This window comes from Misgurnus anguillicaudatus, chromosome 9 (assembly GCF_027580225.2).
Source record: "Misgurnus anguillicaudatus chromosome 9, ASM2758022v2, whole genome shotgun sequence".
NCBI classification, from domain to species: domain Eukaryota; kingdom Metazoa; phylum Chordata; class Actinopteri; order Cypriniformes; family Cobitidae; genus Misgurnus; species Misgurnus anguillicaudatus.
The window spans coordinates 35,991,333-36,013,137 of NC_073345.2; the positions used below are offsets into that span (position 1 = coordinate 35,991,333).

General features: G+C 36.0%; 3 protein-coding genes across 6 annotated transcripts in view; 2 read left to right on the forward strand and 1 right to left on the reverse strand.

Annotated features, from left to right (window-relative positions):
* LOC129423775 (uncharacterized) overlaps nt 1-14,108 on the forward strand; it is a 31,326-nt gene extending 17,218 nt beyond the window's left edge. Inside the window, exons 5-20 of one of the 2 annotated variants that reach the window (XM_073871631.1) lie at nt 3,730-4,195; nt 4,593-4,831; nt 4,943-5,044; nt 6,020-6,148; nt 6,238-6,330; nt 6,821-7,027; nt 7,140-7,244; nt 9,117-9,269; nt 9,376-9,543; nt 9,626-9,799; nt 9,889-9,978; nt 11,337-11,420; nt 11,526-11,644; nt 11,727-11,835; nt 12,025-12,188; nt 12,274-14,108. In XM_073871631.1, the coding sequence (XP_073727732.1) occupies nt 3,730-4,195; nt 4,593-4,831; nt 4,943-5,044; nt 6,020-6,148; nt 6,238-6,330; nt 6,821-7,027; nt 7,140-7,244; nt 9,117-9,269; nt 9,376-9,543; nt 9,626-9,799; nt 9,889-9,978; nt 11,337-11,420; nt 11,526-11,644; nt 11,727-11,835; nt 12,025-12,188; nt 12,274-12,379 (2,508 nt within the window). In that variant the 3' untranslated portion in view covers nt 12,380-14,108. The remainder of the gene's footprint in view (nt 1-3,729; nt 4,196-4,592; nt 4,832-4,942; nt 5,045-6,019; nt 6,149-6,237; nt 6,331-6,820; nt 7,028-7,139; nt 7,245-9,116; nt 9,270-9,375; nt 9,544-9,625; nt 9,800-9,888; nt 9,979-11,336; nt 11,421-11,525; nt 11,645-11,726; nt 11,836-12,024; nt 12,189-12,273) is intronic. The other variant, XM_073871632.1, reaches the window with a different exon arrangement.
* Nucleotides 14,109-15,725: 1,617 nt separating this feature from the next.
* The window catches only part of rab27b (RAB27B, member RAS oncogene family), a 36,743-nt gene continuing 30,663 nt past the window's right edge, over nt 15,726-21,805 (reverse strand). For both annotated transcript variants that reach the window (XM_055180643.2, XM_055180644.2), the window contains exon 6: nt 15,726-19,375. In XM_055180643.2, the coding sequence (XP_055036618.1) occupies nt 19,189-19,375 (187 nt within the window). In that variant the 3' untranslated portion in view covers nt 15,726-19,188. The remainder of the gene's footprint in view (nt 19,376-21,805) is intronic.
* Nucleotides 19,833-21,805, forward strand: part of wdr91 (WD repeat domain 91) — a 45,212-nt gene continuing 43,239 nt past the window's right edge. The window contains exon 1 of one of the 2 annotated variants that reach the window (XM_073871633.1): nt 19,833-19,896. The gene's annotated coding sequence lies outside the window, so the exon portion shown is untranslated. Of the gene's footprint in view, nt 19,897-20,004; nt 20,023-21,805 lie in introns of those variants that run through there. The other variant, XM_073871634.1, reaches the window with a different exon arrangement.

Below are 21,805 nucleotides of genomic sequence, written 5' to 3' on the forward strand. Positions count from 1 at the left end.
TGTTGTTATCCGGTATTTTTACTTTTTACACACATTCTGTTGTTCTTCTGAGATCTTGATGTCACTTTTTGATCTTGGATGAAAATTATATAAACGGGGCATTTATTAATAATGCTGATAATAACTAATGCTGGGTACACACCAAAAGATAATCAGCTGATTTTCGGCCAATTCCCCCCTTCCGATAATCCTAGCTATGTCCGGATTATCCTGATGGTTCTACAGATTATTTTATCAGATTTTCCCTTGATGTGAGGTGTGTTAAGAGTGTCCGAATCTGATCAGAAGAACGTGTTTAATATTTATGATCAGAAATCCTGATGTGTGTGGGGAACCCCGAGGACAAACGCACGCACGCTTTTGAGATTATCACGTGAAACGAAACAATATCCAATCAGAAAGTGAGATGATGGAAGACAGAAGCAGTCATGGTGCAGCATAAAGTAAAGTTGATGCAAAGTGAACTTTCCACGACTTCACCCAAACCCTCTTTTTTTCCTTGGAATTTTCTGTAAAAATCATTCCAAACAGTATCATTGACATTTCTTCCTGCATCTCGTCCGCACTTCTTATTCTGAAGTCTCGCGAGATTTTGTGAGATTTCCTGTGTTCACAGTCGAGACTCTTGTTGAAAATCTGTTCGTGTGTGGTGTACTGTCTTTGACACATCATGGCACATAAATTAAATTCAATTCAATTTTATTTATATAGCGCTTTTTACAATTGGTAATTGTTTCAAAGCAGCGTTTATTAATGCATGATTCTGCAAAACCTTATTTTACATCCTTAATCATATCCAATTCCTATTAGTACTTAAACCTAACTACTAAGTATTAATAAGCAGTAGTTGGATTATATTGTGGCTAAAGTAGGTAATGGTGAGAATTGGACCTTAAAAAGTGTGACCAGAATAATAGATGTAGATTTAAATGATTTATTTGAGCCTATCCTTGTATCATTTACTAAATAGGATTTATAAAGAAATTAGTAATCGGTCATTAAATGCTTTTTAGAGGGAGTAATTTGTACAGTAATCTAATGACATGATTGAAGATATGATAATAACTAGTAATTAATTACTTTATGTGAGTAACTTACCCAACACTGGTTAACAGCAACACGTTAGTAACAAGACCTGCTCATAATTTCATGTAGTTTCATGTGGACAGTTGGGTTTTAGGCCCTTATTCACTATAAACATCTTTAATGTCCGTTTGATTTAAAGAACTTTTAAAATGGATTTTTAGTAATTAATGAGACTTTTTTAATTCTGTAGTTTACTGATGAACGCACATACACACAAACACGGAGTGTGATTGTCAACACAGGGTTGCAGTAAAGTGGGTCAGGACACATCCTGAATTCAGCACCATATGTTACTCTTTAAGAGCCCTGGGGAATAATACACACACACACACACAAACATGCACACGCACACATACACATATCTTACATAAAGGTAATTTTAACATTTTGATGTTTGTTACATTGTGAACACTTACCATCATACACTCTCAACTTTCTGGACATTTCAGTTAGTTGGTTTTTTGTCTTTTCATCCTCTGTGATTTTTCTCATTAGATTTGAATTCTCTTACTATGGTAATCTGATGTGTATGGTGTGTGAATGAGACAGATGTAAGGTAATGCTCTCTCTCTCTGTCCCTGAGGGAATGTCTGTTCAACACAGAACCCGGGTTCTGTCGGCCTGGGTCACCACGGGACAAGAGAACCGAACTCATGACAAACAACTAGTAAATCTCTAGCGTCTGGTGCGGGTCTGATCCGCTCTCACGCCCCGCAACCTGACCTCATTTACATGCTAATCCCCGCCCCTAAATACCATTTTCAGGGTGTAGTGGTGACCTGCTGTTGTCATGGCGACTTGATGTTGCTTTGTTAAAGGTTGCCACTAAAAAGCTTTAGTTCATTTTAACAAATGTGTTGTGCATCTTTATAACGTTAATCAACTCTGTCATATGTAAACAGCAGCTTGTCACGGGCTTATATGATGTAGTTTATTTTGATTTAGTGCTCTGAAACACTGACGTAGCGTTTGTCTCGTGGGACATTCAGCAGAATGAAATCATATTTGGTGTAAATTAATCACATTAAATTGTGGATTAAGCGATTATCCCTTTAGAGAGCTTAAATGCAGTAAGTGATGGGCATTGTCAGTGACCCGGGAGTCGCCCGCTCTGTTACTCAGAGATCTGCGCGGCGTCTCAGGGGAGAAGAGACGCTCACGTCCCTGGAATTAAGTCTTTAAATCTCTCACTAGACCCACATTACTATAATTACACTTTGATTCAGTGAAATATTGGAGGATTGTGCGTGTGTGTCATGTTTTGTATGGCCTGTACATGTTTACAGATAGCCAGCTGTCAGGGATTTTATTTGTGAGAATTGGATTGTAAAAGGGCTGTTACGTTATATCTAAACTCATATCATCAGTCTTTATCAGCTTTTCTTGTCCCTGATGCCTCTAAGCTCAGACTTACATCTACAGTAATAATGCAATTGCATTTGTCCACACGAGTGCCACATTAACTCTCTTTCCACATGATATGATCTGTTCCAATGTTCAGAACCGCCAGTGAATATTTCCATCACCCACACACATGCACGCACATGCACGCACATGCACGCTCATGCACGCACATGCACGCTCATGCACAACGTGCACAAAGCATGCAAATTATATTGGCCTACTGAAAGTTAGACATTTAAGATACTTTTACACATACCTGAGTGTGTTTGTGTTGTCTTGAGTTTATCAGACCTTATGATTGACAGCTGTCAGGTGATGGTAATCAAGTCACCACCAATGACAGCTCATCGTATAGGTGATTTTAATGTCATGTATGTGATTATAGAGGTTGCCATGTTTGACACTTGAATTCTATGAGATTTAAGGATAGTGGGAATAGTTCACAAGTAAAAATTAGTCCGTATTTCACAATCTAGCCTTTCTTGGTGTACATGACTTAATTTTTTAAGTACATTTAGTATCTTTTTAACTTTATAATGGCCTTGGATAGTGCCCTCCAGCAAGAGTATCAATGCATTAAAAATTAATCCATGCAGTTATTAAATGTCTTCTGAAGTGAAGCGATTGGTTTTTATAGCATTGGGCCTTTCATCGTACCTCAACTCTCATGAACGTGTACGGCCCAAGTTTATTTTGAGTTTTTAAAATATAAGTGTTTCATTACAAAAACCCAAATGTTGGTCTGTGTGGATGTAAGAGAGATGCTGTGATGTGATGATGTCTCATCTCATCACGGTCAGATAAACCCTATAGCTGCGTCACAATTCACATACTATCTACACCAAAACTAAAACTAGTTTTCTCTTTATCATGTAGTATGTTCGTTGGATTGAAAACTACAGTTTTACCATGATGTTTGCTTACAAATAGTTGTGTGAATGAATCTATAAATGCATGCTGTCCATTATAAGTCGCACTGGATGTAAGATTATGAATGAATAGTTGGGTTTTGTGTTTGTTCTCCGGGTTCAAGATCGCTGAGGTCTTCTGTTCTGTTCTGTTCTGTTGTATTGTGCATATAAACCTGACATTAAATGGGTGTGTTCTTTCTTCATTTAAAAATAAAATGATTGCACAACCCAGACGAGTGAAAGCGAGTTAATTTCTCAACAACAGTAAAGCTAAAGGTCACAACTGTATTTGTCAAGTGTGTTTTAAAACACAATAATGTGTTTCTAGGGAACAGACAGCAAACATACAGCACAGATCTCAGATCCCAACACAGACACTTCAACCGGCTCAAAAACACGCACGGCTATGGAGGACGAGGACGGAAAGGGGACGGCCAATAAGAAGGCGGGAAAGTTTACGCGAACCAGTCTGACACGATCTGAAAGTGTAAAAGATCTCATCTACAAGTTCTCCGGTACAAGCAGCGCTAGGCAGAAAACTCCCAGCGGGTCAGGGGGCAAAGGTCAAGAGGAGGAGGAGGAGGTTGAGAGTAGTATGGAGAGCAGCAGCATCAGTAAACATAGGAGTAAAAGTGAAGATGGCAAGAGGAACCAGAACTTTGAAGAATCAGAGAACAGGACAACAGAGCAGAAGCCTCACAACCCCGATAAAGACAAACAAGAGTCCAAAGACCAGAAGATCTCAGAGGACAAATCCCAACACTCCAAGGACAGGACAGGTGCAGTGGTTCCTGCTCCGGTAAGTAGTCGCCACTCGTCCTGGACCCGACCGACCACCATCCAAAGCTTCGCTGCAAATGTCCACATCAGCCGCACATCTGCCGTATGATTCATGACACCTCCAGATCCGCATGCATGAAGTTTGCAACAATCAATCAAGATGACACTCGTGTGATTTCCACGCTTTATTAATCAACAACATTACTAACAAATCACACAGACCGTACTGACACTCCATGCATGAGTGTGTTCATGTCTGTTTTAAATGTGCGGTGTTGCACCAGCGCTGTTTGTTTTAAATGTGCAGTGTTGCATCTGAGCTGTTAATAACAAAAATCTATGTGCGCATTTGTGTTTGGTTTTTGTTTGATGTGTGAAGTTGATTTCTGAACGTGGTGCTTGTCTGTCTTACTCCGCATTCCAACTACAATGGTGAAAAGAGGTCAGAGAACGAATCAGCAACCCCAAAAGTCCGCCCGAACCCAAAATATGAGCTTTACCTGGGGTCCAACGTTGCCAATGGTTCTGTCTCAGGTGAGAGCGCTTCAGCTAACAGCGGTACCAACAGTAACCTGCTGAGGATCAGTCCAATGATTCGCGGATCCATGGACTCGCTGTCGTCACGGGACTGGGACAGTATGTCAGATAGAGTGAGTTTTCTGCTCTTACACATGACAAGATTCATTTTAGTAATTTCTGTAGGAGTAGCATCACCAAACAGAACTACAGAAATAAAATAATTTTGTCTTTTCATCTTTCAGACTGGAGGATTTGAAAGCCCACCGAGGACCGTCTTTAACAGTCCTTATGCAACGTTGTCATTGGACTACAATCCTCCTAACCGAATGTCTGATTTCAGCAGGGTAACTGTCTGAATAATTATCATGAATAATACTGAGAGAGATGTGTGGGAAAGTGCAGTCCAGCTGTAGGTTATGAGGGAAAATGTCTCCCCCTAGTGGATGAAACCTGTACTTCAATATATTGACCTGCCAGTGTCATGATGATGTTGATCTAATGAATAGTTTGATACAAAAACTGCTTAAAAATTGGAAATGTAAACTATAAATGTAATATTAATAACTGGCACGGGACACCTGAGTTTACTTTAATATGTTGCATGTAAATTTTAATCTATCACAAAAAACAACATATTGTTGGAAAGAATGTAGCTTTCATATTTCAAAGCCTTTTATCAGAATGAATAATGCAGTGACAGTAATTTATTAATTTGTGACAAGAGTATGCAGAAAACATTGACACCTAGTGGCTGTTATTGGTAAAACCACTAAATGTGTAAGACAAACCTACCGAGCCCCTAAGGTGACATTGGAGTAAAAATAATTTTTAAGTTTAGTTTCATGTGGGCACGCAATTGTTTCACGTGCACATGCGAAACTAAACTTTTATTTAATTTTTGCTCCATGTCCCCTTAGGGGCCCTGTACAAACCTCTTTTTTTTGATAGTTTATTATTTTTGATAATAAATAATTTATTTTAATTTATAATATTATTATCATTAATTGTGATAATTTTATTTATAAAATATATATTTTATTACATTATTTATTACAATAAATGTAAACTGCTGTAACTTTTTTTTATTTAATATTTTCACCTCCAGACACTTCTGTGAAAAACTTTACATTTTCTTCTTTAAAACAAGACCAAGATTAGACTTGATGCCAGAGTTATATTAATTTGAAAGTGTACATCAACCTTTTCACCCACCAGTTAAGGGGTTAAAACACGTGGATTTAAGGAAGTTGATATCTGTTGTTTGTGAGTTGCACAGTTCTGTTGAAATGTTTTTAACTGTATAACACACACACACACAGGAAGTGATGTCACCTGCTGCGTCTGATGTGAACCTGTTCAGAAGCGTGAGTCCGATTCAGAGTCCGGTGATGGCTCATCGTTCTCGCATTGGCAACTATGACAGTCTGAGCCGCAGACGAGATGTGCAGGTGTGTGAGTAGTTTGTGTTGTTTGTGTAGTGTCAGATATTACAGCTGCTACGTGACTTGTATTAAATGTCATGCATTCTGTCTCGCAGCCTCCTCCAGGTCAGTTTATCGTTCGTAACAATCAGCCGAACAAGCGTGATTTCATCCAGGAGCTGACCAAACAGCTGGAGGACTGTCAGAGGGTCAGTGAACGACACTTTTAGACAAACATATTTTGTTGCTGCAATTAATTTACTTTATACCTCGGGTCTTTTGAATGCTTTTCTGATTGGTAACCGCACACCTGATCTGTCAAAAGTCTTATAATAACCACCAGAGCAATGTCTGTGGTAACCAATGGTATAAGAGGAATAATTGACTTCGGTCCATTGAATTATTTGAAAATGATGCACATTACCATCTTGGGTGTGCATTCTTTTGAAATAATTCAACGGCCCTTTGTCAATGTATATATATGTATTTTTCAATACAACAGTATGTGTGTTCCATAGGATCAAACCTATACACTTGATTAATGTTTATTATATTGTTCTGTATACTTTTGTTATTGGTAATTTTATATAAGAAACCTGATGTTTGAGTGAAATAATTTCTGTGGTATGTGGTGATTTGACGTCTGACTTGATCACTGACACATCATTAATCTACAGTACATATGTTTGTGTTTTACAGAGAAACCAGTTTCTGGAAGCTGAGAGCATCGAGTTGGATAAAGAGAGAAACCAGATCCGCTTCGAGATGAGAGGTCTGCTGGTGAACAATGAAGATCTCCTGCGAACAAACACACAGATGCAGGGCGAGATGAACCGACTGAGAGAGAGAATCGTGGAACTGGAGAGCAACAACAACGTCATGATCGAACGTTTTAAACAGATGGAGGTTCGACACAAACACACACTCAATCTATAAAGCTGGAGATCATCTGATCCATAGATCAATAATAACACAGACGTGTGTGTGTGTGTGTGTGTGTGTGTGTGTGTGTGTGTAGATTGAGCTGAGGGAAGCGCGTGAGGTCATGGTGGAAGCCAACAATCAAGAATACGCCTTCAATTTCCTTCAACAATCCCTCAAGAATAAGATACAGGACACCGAGGTGAGAGAGAGAGTCCTGCTTCACTGCAAAAAATTACTTTCTTATTTAGTATTTTTGTCTTGTTTTCAGTACAAATATCTAAAAAAAAATCTTAAGTCAAGATGCATTTTCTTGAGCAAAATGAAAATAACTCTAGTTTTTTTTGACAAAAACATAACATTTAGGTGATTTTGTGCCTACACTGCAAAAAATTATTTTCAAGAAAAAAATGTCTTAGTATTTTTGTCTTGATTTCAGTGAAAATATCAAAAAATTCTTAAAATAAGATGCTTTTTCTTGATGAGCAAAACGACCCAAGAAAATAAGTCTAGTTTTTAGACCAAAAATATCAAATTTGCATAAAACAAGCAAAAAAAATCTGCCAATGTGGTAAGCAAAAAATCTTGAACATTTTTTTTTAAACACTAAATTCAAGAAAAATGTCCTTACCCCAATGGCAGATTGTTTTGATTGTTTTATGCACAAAATCACTTAAATTGGATAGTTTTGGTCTAAAAACTAGACTTATTTTCTTGGGTCGTTTTGCTCATCAAGAAAAAACATCTTAATTTAAGAATTTTTTGATATTTTTACTGAAAACAAGACAAAAATACTAAAAACATTTTTTCTTGAAAATATTTTTTTTTTTGTAGTGTAAAAGAGCAAAATAATTGGCCAATATTTTCTAAATTTTTTCTTGAATTAACTGTGTAAAAGAAAGAAGTTCAAGACTTTTGTCTACCCCATTGGCAGATTTCTGCTAGTTTTAAGCACAAATTTTTATATTTTTTGTCTAAAAATTAGACTTATTTTCTTATGGTAGGTCATTTTGCTCAACAAGAAAATACATCTTGATTTCTAGAATTTTTTTTATATTTGTACTGAAAACAAGACAAAAATACTAAAAGTATTTTTTTTAAATGTAAATAATTATAATATCATTTAAAAGAGATGTTTATGTTAGTTTTGTCATCCTATTATCATCTTGGTTACAAGTTATATTAAGGGGCCGTGAATCATAATGATCTAAGACATAAATGTATTTTTGCTTCAGCATGAATTTATGCTAAGTTAATAAACTAATATTGAATGAAAAATAACGAGTTAATCATTAACTAATCAAGAGTCATCAATAAGAACATACATGTTTTTTCGTTGTTAGTTAAAGGGGACATATCATGAAAATCTGACTTCATGTTTAAGTGCTATAATTGAGTCCCCAGTGCTTCTGTCAATCTAGAAAATGTGAAAAGGATCAACCCAGTAACTTAGTTTTGGTAAACTATTCTCTACAAGCATGTGAAAATAGCTCATTAAAATTTGGTTCCCTTGTGATGTCAGAAGGGGATCTTATAATAATAATAATACAGACGCCCCTTAATCTACACTGTCCAACTACAGCACTGCTATTTAGTGCAGAGAGAGAAAATAATTGACAGCACAATGGAGTTTCAATTTCAACAAACCATCATTATGGTGATCAGTGTTTGCATTATCATCAACTCATTTGCATTTTAAAAAACAGCACAATTTTGCTCACACCTACAAAGTGTCAATTTTAACATGTTATAATAAATAATCTATATGGTATTTTGAGCTACAACTTTGCATATGTACTTTTGGGACAACAAGATTTTGCATCTTAGAAAAGTCTTGTAATATACCTTTTGATGTATTATTTAACAATGAATGTTGTACTTAATGATAACTCTTTATTAGTTTATGGTTGGCACATGCATTAACTCATCATTAGTTTATATTTAAGTAAGAATTAATTTAGGTATTAGTTTATAATGATTCATGGACCCTTATTATAAAGTGTTACCCATTATCTTTTATATGTTTAAAGTTTGGTCATTATCTGAATGCATACCTGATGTGTGTGTGAAATAGGAAGCTCTGGAGAAACAAACTCAAAATACTCAGATTGTGTCCGAGAAACTCTGGCTGGCTGAACGCAACCTGGAGGAACTTGAAGTGGAGAAAGAAACCAAAGCCAAGAAAGTTTTAGAGCTCAACAACAATGTGTTCAGACTGGAGACTGAGGTACCTGTATACACGCACGCACACACTTTGATTTCTAATGACAGATTATGAAAACATGTTTTAGATTAAGACGTGCTGGTTTTAATCTGATGTTGTATTGTGTTAGCTGGCAGACGCTCTACAGGAGAGTAATCAGGCCAGAACAGAGCTCAGTCTGCAGCAGAAACTGCGTGCGGATGCGCAGATGCGTGTGGAGGAGCTGGAGGAGAGCTTACTGGAGAAAGATCAGGAGCTCCTGCGTCTCACACAGATCGTCAATCGACTGCAGGGAGAGGTCAGCACAACTCACATTTTAGCATTAATATTACACAGAAAAGATTTGCTTTGAATAAACGAAAATGCATTTGCCTACATAGGTGACGTATAAGTTGAGCGATAAGGAGCAGACGCTGGAGGAGGAGATTCAGCTGCGTGAGCGTGCGCAGCTGCAATGCAAACAGGCCGAGAGAACCGTGGAAGATCTGCGCATGGAGCTGCAGACGCTCACTCAGTCTCGAGATGACCTCGCTAAACAACTCAAACTATCCCAGGTACACAAACACACACACAGTTGGAGGTTAACACCAGCATGTATAATGTGTAAGAGTCGTGTGTTCTGACCTGACCGTGTTTGTTTCAGGAGAGCATCATTGATCTAGAGAGTGATCTAGAAGAACTGAAGGAGAATGAGCAAAGATGGGCGTCCAAACACAAGAGAGCTCTAGAACAGGTCAGTAAACTACTCCAACCTATCAATAGAGGATCACTTTAACCACATTAAATATATATATTATGTTCAGGACTGTCACGATTAATCATGCAAATGTGCGTTTTCTCAATGAATTAATTTTAATGAATTATGGTGAAATCCCGGCACATCCTAAAGCCAGGGGGCGCTCTCGTGCAGAAACTCCCTTTGTGACACAAAAGTAGCAGCATTACAATCATCGTAAAAAAAAGAATCAGTGCGGGAGGGGCGAATCATTGTAAAATCAGTGGATCAGTATAAGAGAAGTGAATCATTATGATAAGAGAGAATCTGTGTGGGAGGGGCAAATCAGTATGAGAAGAGTTAATCGTCATAAATCAGTGAATCAGTATTGGAGGAACAAATCATTTTGGAAGGGGCGAACCGGTGTGGGAGGGGTGAATCGTGTGGCTGGGCAAATCATCATAAAATCACTGAATCAGTATAAGAGAAGCTAATTATTATGAGTGAAGCGAATCATTATGACAGCAGCAAATCTGTGTGGGAGGGGCAAATCAGTATGAGAAGAGTAAATCATCATAAAATCAGTGAATCAGTGTAAGAGAAACAAATCATTTTCTGAGGAGCGGATCAGTGTGGGAGGGGCTAATCATCATAAAATCAGTGAATCAGTGTAAGAGAAACAAATCATTTTCTGAGGAGCGGATCAGTGTGGGAGGGGCTAATCATCATAAAATCAGTGAATCTGTATAAGAGGAACAAATCATTTTGAGAGGAGCGAATCACTGTGGGCGGGATGAATCTGTGTGGGAGGGGCGAATCATCATAAAATCAGTAAATCAGTGTAAGAGAAACAAATAATTTTCTGAGGAGCGGATCAGTGTGGGAGGGGCTAATTGGTGTGGGAGGGGCGAATCATCATAAAATCAGTGAATCTGTATAAGAGAAAAAAAATAATTTTGAGAGGAGCGAATCAGTGTGGGCGGGATGAAGCTGTGTGGGAGGGGCAAATCATCATAAAATCAGTGAATCAGTATAAGAGGAACAAATCATTTTGAGAGGAGCGAATCAGTGTGGGAGGGGCAAATCATCATAAAATCAGTGAATCAGTATAAGAGGAACAAATAATTTTCTGAGGAGCGGATCAGTGTGGGAGGGGCTAATTGGTGTGGGAGGGGCAAATCATCATAAAATCAGTGAATCAGTATAAGATGATCAAATAATTTTGAGAGGAGCGAATCAATGTGGGCGGGATGAATCTGTGTGGGGTGGGAGGGGCGAATCATCATAAAATCAGTGAATCAGTATTAGTGAATCAATATTGTAGAAAAGTGAATCGGTATGAGAGTCATGATGAAATGTGTTCATGTGTCTTTCAGGCTGAACAGCTGCAGATCAAACTGATTCAGGAGAAAGATGTGATCGACCAGCTGGAGTGTGAGAAGGCCATCCTGGGGAGAGAGGTGTGTGTGTGCGCGTGTGCGTGCGTGTGCGTGTGTGTGTGTTTGGCTTTCAGAAATGTATTGTTGGTCTTTGAGGAGAGTTTCTAATGCTGTTAATGTTTTTAGTTGAGAGATGTGCGTAACCAGATGGAGGAACTTCAGAATAACAGAGTTGAGGTTGATTCAGTCACTCGAGCTGAGAGTAAAGCTAAAGAACTGGAGAACACACTGCGTTTAGAGGAGAGGTGAGACACAAACACCTGTCAGATATTACAACTTCACACTCATCACTACAGGACTTCATCAGCGTTGTGTTTTGTTTCTCAGGAATAAAGTGGTTTTATCAAACACTATCGGTAAACTAGAGAGAAAGATTCACGAGTTGACCGAGCAGATTGAAGAGGAACAGAAGATCTCTACAGAACAGAGGGAATTGGTATAAATCTCATTCACCACTAGAGAGCATCACATCCATCTCTTATCTATCTATTGTCACAGAATATTTATTTATTCACTATGCGTAACAAACTGAGTTGGTTTGTTATGTAAGTTTGAATGCTTTGTCTGCACTGTGTGTATGTGAATACACAACCCAAAGATTTCATTTGTGTGTGTGTTTGTGTAGATGACGCAACGCATTCGCTCGCTCAAGAGACAACTGAATGACGCTGAGGAAGAGGCGAGTCGACGAGATGTTCAATACAGACACACACAGAGAGAACTGAGCGAAGAGAGAGAAGCCAACACAAGACTCCAGAGACAACTACTGGACCAACATCTGCAGATGAAGTCAGTAACACACAAACACACACAAACACACACGTACATGCCCACAAGACAGAAGATGTTTATTTGCTCTCATTGTGTCCTGCAGGAGGACCGAGTCCAAACTAACTCTGGAAAAACTCAGACTTCTAAGTGTAGATGAGGAGGATTCGTTTGAATCAGAACCTACAGAGAAGAACCTCACTCAGGTGTGACCCAACAAAACTACTGAAACAAACTGTTAGATGGACCCAAACCAACCCAGACCAAAGGGCCAAAGCAAATCTGAATGTCCATAAGCTACATCAGCCCAGAAAACATCAGAGTCTGGATCTGCGGCTGAGATCTTTATAAAGATTAGAAAGAAAATATTTCTTTTTTCCTTTATTTTTATCTGCTACCTGACATTGATCTTCTCACCCCAAATCCACTTGGAGCCAAAACCAGATGGCACAAACTGCTTCAGTCCAGGTCTACACGAGAGACCGCATTTAAATCTTCCTGCTTCATATGAACTGATTTCTAGAACAGACTTCTGATGAACATTGTTCTGGAGAAACATCTTCCTCGTAGGAGGATTACAGTTGTTGTTATTAGTCGTGAATTTTTGTAATGTACTACATGTTCTCTTTATAGGTGAAGGGCATCACTGCCAAATACTCTGATTGATGGGGTCAAAACCATTTTCAAATATTATCTGTGCATATTATTGGTTTCTTTTGTTTACAGTAAGGAAGCTACATTATATATTCTAGATATCTAAGTTAAATGGTTGCTATTCTCTCTTCTGTAGTTTCTGTCACATTATTGTCTTCAGTGTTTACGTAGAAAACATATCAACCATACTTGCATAGGACAAAATCATTTGAATCAGTATTTTGTGTTGTTTTCAACACTGTAAAGAAAATGCAGCATGAACTTGGTTTTGCAAGTTAATTCAACCTACTGTTTTAAGTTTTGGCTTGTGATAAGTTGACATAACTTATAAAATCAAGTTGAAACTGTTTAACTTATTAAGTTAAAGTAACATAAAATATATGTTGATTTGACAAAAATGCTGCGTATATTTTTACAGTACATCTTTTTACCCATTTTTAAGCAAGAGGTAAGAAAATGAATTCAAATGGTATTTTATTTTATCTCTCTTTTCTAGTTAATATATTTAAGTGAAAACAACAGAAAAATGATTGAGGGTCAGTTTCCTAGACGGGGTTTAGATTAATCCAGGACTCAGCTTTCATTATATTAGGACATTTAAGTAGTTTTTACAAACATACCTTACAATTCACGATAACAACCAGCTAACTGTACATTATCCTGCTTATTACGCGGCTATTTACCTTATAAGTAAGGTAAGGAACATTAAATATCAATTTTAAATATTTTATTTGCTCATTTTTCCAACGAGCAATGCTCTGAAAAAAACAATAACGGTGTTCATCTTGAGATCAAACAATGGCACTGATATGTGTTAAGATATGTCAGTGCGATATATTTCTAAATGAAGTCAGTTCAAAGATTAAGATAAGCCCTTTTTGGGAAACTGCCCCCGTGAAAATGATTTTGCACTACTGAAATGTTTTTTTTTTCAATTGTTTATTTGATGTATTTTGGGACTTGCAGATGCATCTGACCGTTGAACACTTTAGTGTATTTCTGTAACATTTATTAATATTGATGTATTATTTTTGCATGAATGTAAAGATTATAAAGAGGTTAGTGTAGACTCTTGGAGTTTGCAATATCAATGTGGTAATGGTTAACCAAAACAACCTAAAGTGACCTATAGATGTATTTTGACAATCTGAGCTCTTGGTTATCACGCAGTGTATTTGGTGGCACCTAAAAGGCAAGCAAAGCATTTTTATGTACTCATAAATGTGTTTTCTGAGGTTCTAGTGTAGTTTAATTGTACAAAATGGTAATAAAATGTGCTAAAATATATTTTGCTTTGGTTCCTTCAAGCAGAAGTGATCTTCAGTATGTATGTATGAGACCCAAATTACCCACAAGAAGATTCTCATTCTGCTACAACAGATTTATTTTCTGGTAAAAATCATGGAGGACTCAAATTGTCAACATGAGTGTTAAATCAATTCTGTTTCTTTTTTTTGTGTTCTGTTTGGCCTGTGAGAAGTCTTACTGAGGTTAATTCAGCTACATCAGGCCAAGTCTGGACCCTCAATGTCCAAATTTAATTCAGCTTATGTGTACTGTATTTCTCTCTTATAACGCCTGTAGTACTGGTTCTGAATGCTGGTTGGTCAATAGTGCTGTACTTTACTGTTAATAAACCACAGCAATATTCTGTTACTCTTTAATGTCAGCTGTCGTCTAATGAAAGACATTTGTGACCCTGGAGCATAAATCAGTCATAAGTCACACAGGTATATTTATAGCAATGGCCAACAATACATTGTATGGGTCAAAATGACATTTTATTTGTTTTATGCCAAACATCATTAAGATATTAAGTAAATGTCATGTGCCTTGAAGATATTTTGTTAGTTTCCCACCATAAACATATTACCCCCGTCATCCAACATGTTGATGTCTTTGTTCAGTGGAGAAGAGATGAAGTTTTTTGAGGAAGATATTTCAGGATTTTTCTCCATGTAGTGACTTCAGTGACCTCAACAGTTTACAGTTTCAATGCAGCTTCAAAGGACTCAAAACTTCTCGTGTGATGTGCGACCTTGTGTATTACATAATCATGTTGAAAGGTCATGCATGACATTGTATGTGGAATGATACAATTTACAATTATATTTTTGGTCAAAATTATGATTGTTTTGCTAGATAAGACTCTTATGTCTTGGTTGGGATGGATTATTTCCTTTGAAGCTGCACTGAAACTGTTGAGGTCTACTGGAGTTCACTACATGGAGAGGAGTCCTGCAGTGTTTTCATCAAAAGAATTACATTTCTTCTCGACTGAACAAAGAAAGACATTAACATCTTAGATGACATGGAGGTGAGTTAGTTATTGGGATTTTTTTATGAAAGTGGAATAACCCTTTAAGGATTTTATTTGGACAACTTTAAAGTTGATTTTTATTAGAGGAATAGGTGGTGTTAATTCACTAAAAGTTTGCAATCCGATGTAAAACAGGAAGAAGAAATGCGATTTTTTTTCTATATTTTAAACCTTCAGATTCTAGATTGTCAACACAGCAAAAAAATTATTTTCAAGAAAGAGATTCTTATTACTTTTGTCTTGTTTTCAGTGAAAATATCTAAAAATTCTTATACCTATTTTCTTGGGTGGTTTTGCTCATCAGGAGGATGCATCTTGGTTTGAGAATTTTTTGGATATTTTCACTGAAAACAAGACAAAAATGCTAAGACATTTTTTTCTTGAAAATAAATTTTTTGCAGTGAAATCATCGTATCTCGCCAAATATTGTACTATTCTAACAAACCATACATCAATGGAAGGATTATTTATTAAGATTTCAGATGAAGTATAAATCTCAAGTTCACAAAATTGACCCTTATGACTGGTTTTGTCATATTTAAAGTTCACTCAGACGCTCTGTTAAATTGTTCACACATGAAATATTGAGCTTTAAATCATTTTTCCTCTTTATTTATTAACACAGTACACACATACAGTAACTCAAATAAACATTCAAAGAAAACTGAGAAGTTATTTTCACCTGCTTTACAATTACAATTCACTTAGTTGTTCTTTATTTTGCCAAATATACTCTTAATGCAGTAAAATAGTTAGTTCAGGACCTTTATGTGACCTGGTTTAGTGTCATTGGTCAGTAGATTTTTACAGGCACAAGGAAATCGATCCATCAGACGATGTCAAAACAAAATCACTTTGTCATAAAGCCATTCCTTTAACCACAGGAGTTACTTAAACACAAATGAGACACAAAGCCGCTCGTGTCTTCAGAGATGCAGATGTGAATGTTCTTCATACAGAGCGATTGATCCAGAGATTGTCAAATCCCATCAGATATTCATTAGCCCTGTTGTGAGTCTGAACACAGATACGGTTAGGATCTTTTATACAGCGCTGATAGATCATATAACATCGGTTTGGCACTTTAGGACAAAAATCAAACAGCATCAGTCATGATGAGCTATAAAATACATCTTGGAGGTGTTTTATCAGATTTAAATGAAATGTAGAGAAGATTTTCACTCATCTCATTTAGATTTGCTCTTTGATGATGTTTCCATGTGTGTTAGTGTTTATTCTACTCATAAACAAACATTAAAACTCTTTTAAAGGGATAGTTCACCCAAAAATACAAATTCTGTCATCATTTCTGTCCTAAAAGCTACTACATTGGGTCTCATACACTAATAATTGCGCAAGTCTTTCTTAATTATACACACAAAACTTCCCACCTAATTCACAACGCGTGCGTATGCACATGAATTTGTTCTTATACTCGTACTTACATTAGTGAATTTAGAGTTTTCTACATGAGCGGCAAAATGCACAGAGTTGGCAATTTGCATAAAACACGCCCAAACCAGCTCCATATAAGGGATTTGTTTAGTACATTTAGAAGAAATTTTGATTTTAATACATAATTTGTTTGTGGAAACAACCGTACGCACATCTCATGCACAAATTTGTGCGTACGCATGCTTAGTGAATGAGAGACCCAGTATTGGCTAAATCTGGTGCATTTGACATTTTTATGCATTATTACTGTGCATTGTCCCTCACTAAAAAAAATTTATATTCAATTTACACATTTTTTGAAGGTAAGCAGTTGCAATCAATGTATTCATGGTACATTTAAACAAAAGTTTTTTTTTTGTATAAATGTAGCTTAAATAAATTGATTGCGACCACTTACCCCAAAAAATTTGAGTAAATTTAATGAATTATTTTTTTCAGTGCTGATTAAATAAAGAAATAAACCCTCATGTTGTTTTAAACCTGTATGAGTTTCATAGTAGACTGTACCCATTGACTTCCATAGTATTTGTTATTCCTACTATGGAAATCAATGCCATACAAGAAAAATATATTTCAAAATATACAAAAAATTGCCAAAAAAACATATTTGCTAAAATTTATTTTGGAATATGTTTAAAAATATATATTTTTCACTGGTATATTTTTGGCCATTTTTTGTATATTTCTAAATATAGTTTAAAAATAAATACATTTTAAAGCATTAAAAAATATATTTAGTCCTCCATATATTTCAAAGAAAATATATTCACAAACTTTGTTTCTGTTACGAATATAAAAGTTTTAAAAAGGTTCAAATTAAATATATTTTCAACTTCAAAGCTATACTTTATAAAATTAACTTATATTTAGCATATATTTAAAACATATTCATAAAGAAAAAATATAGATTGTAAAATTAAAATGTATTGAAATATGTTTTGAAATATATTTATATATGAAGGTTAAAACTAAATATATTTTCAAATTCAAAAATATATTCAATTAAGTATTACTTTCTACAAATGTATTAAGCATATATTTAAAACATATGTTTCCATATGGGGTACTTTCAACTGTATGCTTTAACAGAATAAAGAAACTCATACAGGTTTAAAACAACTTATACCACGGGTCTGTTGAATGCTGTATTCTGATTGGCTGAGAAATGTTCCACAGGTATGCGTTTTTTTTCTATAACCGCACACCTAATTTGTAAAATGTCTTAAAAATAGGCACCAGAGCAATGTTTGGGGTATAAGAGGAATAATTGACTCTGGTCCTTTGAATTATTTGAAAATAATGCACACCCACGTCATGCTGCATTACCACCTTGGGTGTGCATTATTTTCTTATAATTCAATGACCCGTCGTCAATAATTCCTTACATATACTGTAGGTAATTTATTTATAGGGACAATGCACATTAATAATACATAAATATGTAAAATGCACCAGATTTAGCCAATATTGTCTCATTTTCATGCATAGTCCCTTTTGGGACAGAAATGAAGACAGAATTTTTATATTCGGTTGAACTATCCCTTTAAATCTTCATTTAATTTCTTTCAAATGTTTAAAGTCATAAGCAGAAAACCCTTCATGAATCTGCTAAAGCACAGTAGATATAACAACAAAAACTCTGTCTGCAGGTTTGTACTGTTCACAATAACAGTTATATACCATAAACATAAGATAACAGGATGAGAAAATATCTGCCACAGATGACGTCCCAGTCAGATCTACACAACTGAAATCAAATCTTATCTGTTTGCAGGTTTGATATCTCTCTGTGTGTGAAGTCTGCATGCATTACACGCTCATTTAACACGCAAGCATTACAGAAAAACACTGAAAACACCGACTCTCATTCACAGATCTTCAGTCTGGACTGTAGACATGCACAGGTCTGCGTTCACCAGGTTTTGGCACACAACATCAGCCGTCTATCAGCCTTATCTTCTCGTAGTGTAAAAACATTCATTTGACTTCAATAAAATTCATTCAGAGCTAAATAAAATCAAGCCGACGTCCATCATCTCAGTTCATTAGATTATAGTGTTTGTGAGGAGTCAAACTACACGAGCACATGAAGGCAAACAAGCTGAGATCCACACCATCTTATGCTTTGATATCTGTCAAATTAAACCGCAACACAAGTAGCCTACTCAATTCATTCTTGGTGTAGTTAAAGTAAACTAACCGGCTTCTTCTACTATCACAGCAGACAAACAGGTTAAAGTTAGTTCAGTTGATGGGTTAAATATCATCACATCATCAATGCAGGTAAGCGTGTACGCAACGGTGTGATTCTGGCCTAAGATCTATATCTTACTTGTTTCTCTGACACATTTTTAAGGGGTTGATAGAGAGGCTTTAGTAAGGGAAACCTGTTAAACACAAGGCAGTAGAGCGGATCATAAAAACTCTCCGACAGAAAAGAAAAATGTCCAGACAGATCTCTAATACAGCGAGTGGAGAGAGACGTGCGATCCAGACCTGAACAGCACCAGCGCAGGCAGTTTGAGATCACTGGGACGGGCTTGGCTTTCATACCGCTCCATTATAGAGAGATAAAGGACTCGTCCTCCTTCTTTAACATGCGCATTTCTTCTCATTGGCCGGCGGAGCGTCCAGTTTGCTGGTGCCGTCTGCGTTCTGTGCGTCTGCTGCGGGTTTTTCCACGCATTGCTCCATCCTCTTCATCACCAGATCCAACAGCGTCACCACGGCTTTGTCAACCTCAGCACCAGTGGCTGCGCTCGTCTCAAAGTACCGAATCCTGAGAGGAGACAAAAAGAGAGGAAAATGTTACAAAAAACGATGGGGCGGTTTCCCGGACAGGGTTTAGATTAATCCAGGACTAGGCCTTAGTTATTTTAGGACGTTTAAGAATTTTTTACAATAAACTATACTTTGGCACTGATATTAAAATATGTCAGTACAAGATGTTTTGAAATTAAGGTAGCTCAAACATGCATTTTAGTCTGGGACTAGGATAAGCCCTGTCTGGGAAACCACCCCATATATGTTTAACGTATATGAATTTGTAGTAGTAATACACTGATAAGATATTTGGGTCAATAAGAACATCACAAATGTGTAGCAAATGTCTTCAATACAGATTTTACTTCATAAAACATTTTAAATACATTTTGAGTTCTTTGTGTCTGATTCTGTCATACATTTGTTAACTATGTTACCCTTTTTAAAAAAACTAAAAAATGGTTTGCTCCAAAAATCACATGACCCATGAAGTGTGATGTCACCTCCTCAGGAAACACATGGATGAAGGTTTAACAGGTAAGTCCTCTCAGTTTATTCTCATGTTTTTGTTATAAAGCTTCTCGGGTTCTGGTTTGACTGAAATTTGACTGAAGAATGACTGAAAATGTTGTCACGTTTATGAACATGGATTGTCTTTAAGGCCAGATAGATTTATCAAGCTGTTTCTGATGTAACATTTCACACCTGTAGAGCTTCTATGTGTTTGTGTTCAATGACACTTTCTATTGAATCTTTTTAATCTTATCTGAATGACCGACTGCACTGACTCATCTCTTTTCTCTCTGATAGAAGTTTGATATAAGAATCTCTATACTACATGATGATGATGATGATGATGCTGATGGTGGTGTTCAATGTTCAGCTGATCTGAGTGCATGTCTGTTAGCCCATATAGCAAAAAAAAAGTATTTCTCTGACCAAAAATATCTTTGAAATATATGATAAATACATTTTGTAGAAAGTATATTTTTGAATTTGAAAATATATTTAGTTTTAACCTTAAAATATCAACATATATTTCAAAACATATTTCAAGGGAAAGCAAATACATTTCTAATTTTACATCTCTCATGTATTCTTTATAAAAATGTTTTAAAGGGGAAAATCTGTCTTTTTAGTTTTGGTAAATCATTCTCTGCAAGCATTTGAAAAGATAGCTCATTGAAATTTGGCTCAACTTGTGATGTCAGAAGGGGATCTTATTATAATAATACCACCCCTTAATCTGCACTATCCAACCACGACACTGCCACCTACCAAGTGTCAATTTTAACATGTTATAATAAATTTGATGGGGTATTTTGAGAGAAAACTTCACATACTCATATGTACTCTTGGAACACCAAAGATTAATTAACATCTTAAAAAGTTCTTGTGAAATGTCAACTTTAAATATTTGCTAAATACAAGTTAATTTTATAAATTACAGTTTTGAAGTTAAAAATATATTTAATTTGAACCTTTTTAAAACTCTTTGGGGCGGTTTCCCGGACCGGGATTAGCTTAATCCAGGACTAGGCCTTAGTTTAATTAGGAAATATAACTAGTTTTAACAAACATGCCTTACTAAAAACATCACCTGTGTGGATTTTGAGGCAAAACAAAGAGCACTGATGTATTTTATGATATGTTAGTGCAAGTTGTTTAAAGTTTGGAGAGCTCTTAATAATGTTTTAGTCTAGGACTAGTCTAATCCCTGTACGAGAAACCGCCCCTTTATGTTTTTCTTCCAATGCGAAGTGAATATATTTCCTTGGATTGAAATATATGAAAGGCTAAATATATTTTGAATGCTTTAAAAATGTAGGCTACTTTTTTCAAAATATACAAAAAATGGCAAAAAAAAATATCACTGAAAAACATATTATTGTAAATGTATTTCAAAATCTATTTTAGCTAATATGTTTTTTGGGATTTTTTATATTTTGCGTATTTTTATATTTGTTTGCTGTATGGGTTTTTGTATTTGTTTAGATACTCTAGCTGGATGTTCGGTTGGTCATTATGGTGTTGTTCAGACAGTGGCAGTATACTTTAAGAAGAGGTTGGATTAAAGCAATAAGCCCCAAGAAGCAATGGATTACCAGTGCATTTTATAACAGCTAAGGGGTGTTGTTAAAACCCCCTTGGCTGTTATAAAATGCATTGTAACACCGCTGATTCTCAGGGCTTATTGCTTTTATAAAACGGTTACTTTATATGCATAGCAGGATTTCATAAAATAAAACACAAATAAGTTGTAATTATATTAGTACAAATATTACTCTTCCGCCGAATAAAGTAGTTCTTCAGAATCAAGTGTGACTACAACAGAGCGCAATTCTCAAGAAACACAGACAGAGCAAAGATACAATGAAAATATGATTTAAGACTGTGGTGTTTATTTTTATAAATCAACATTCATCTAATTTATACATTAACATTT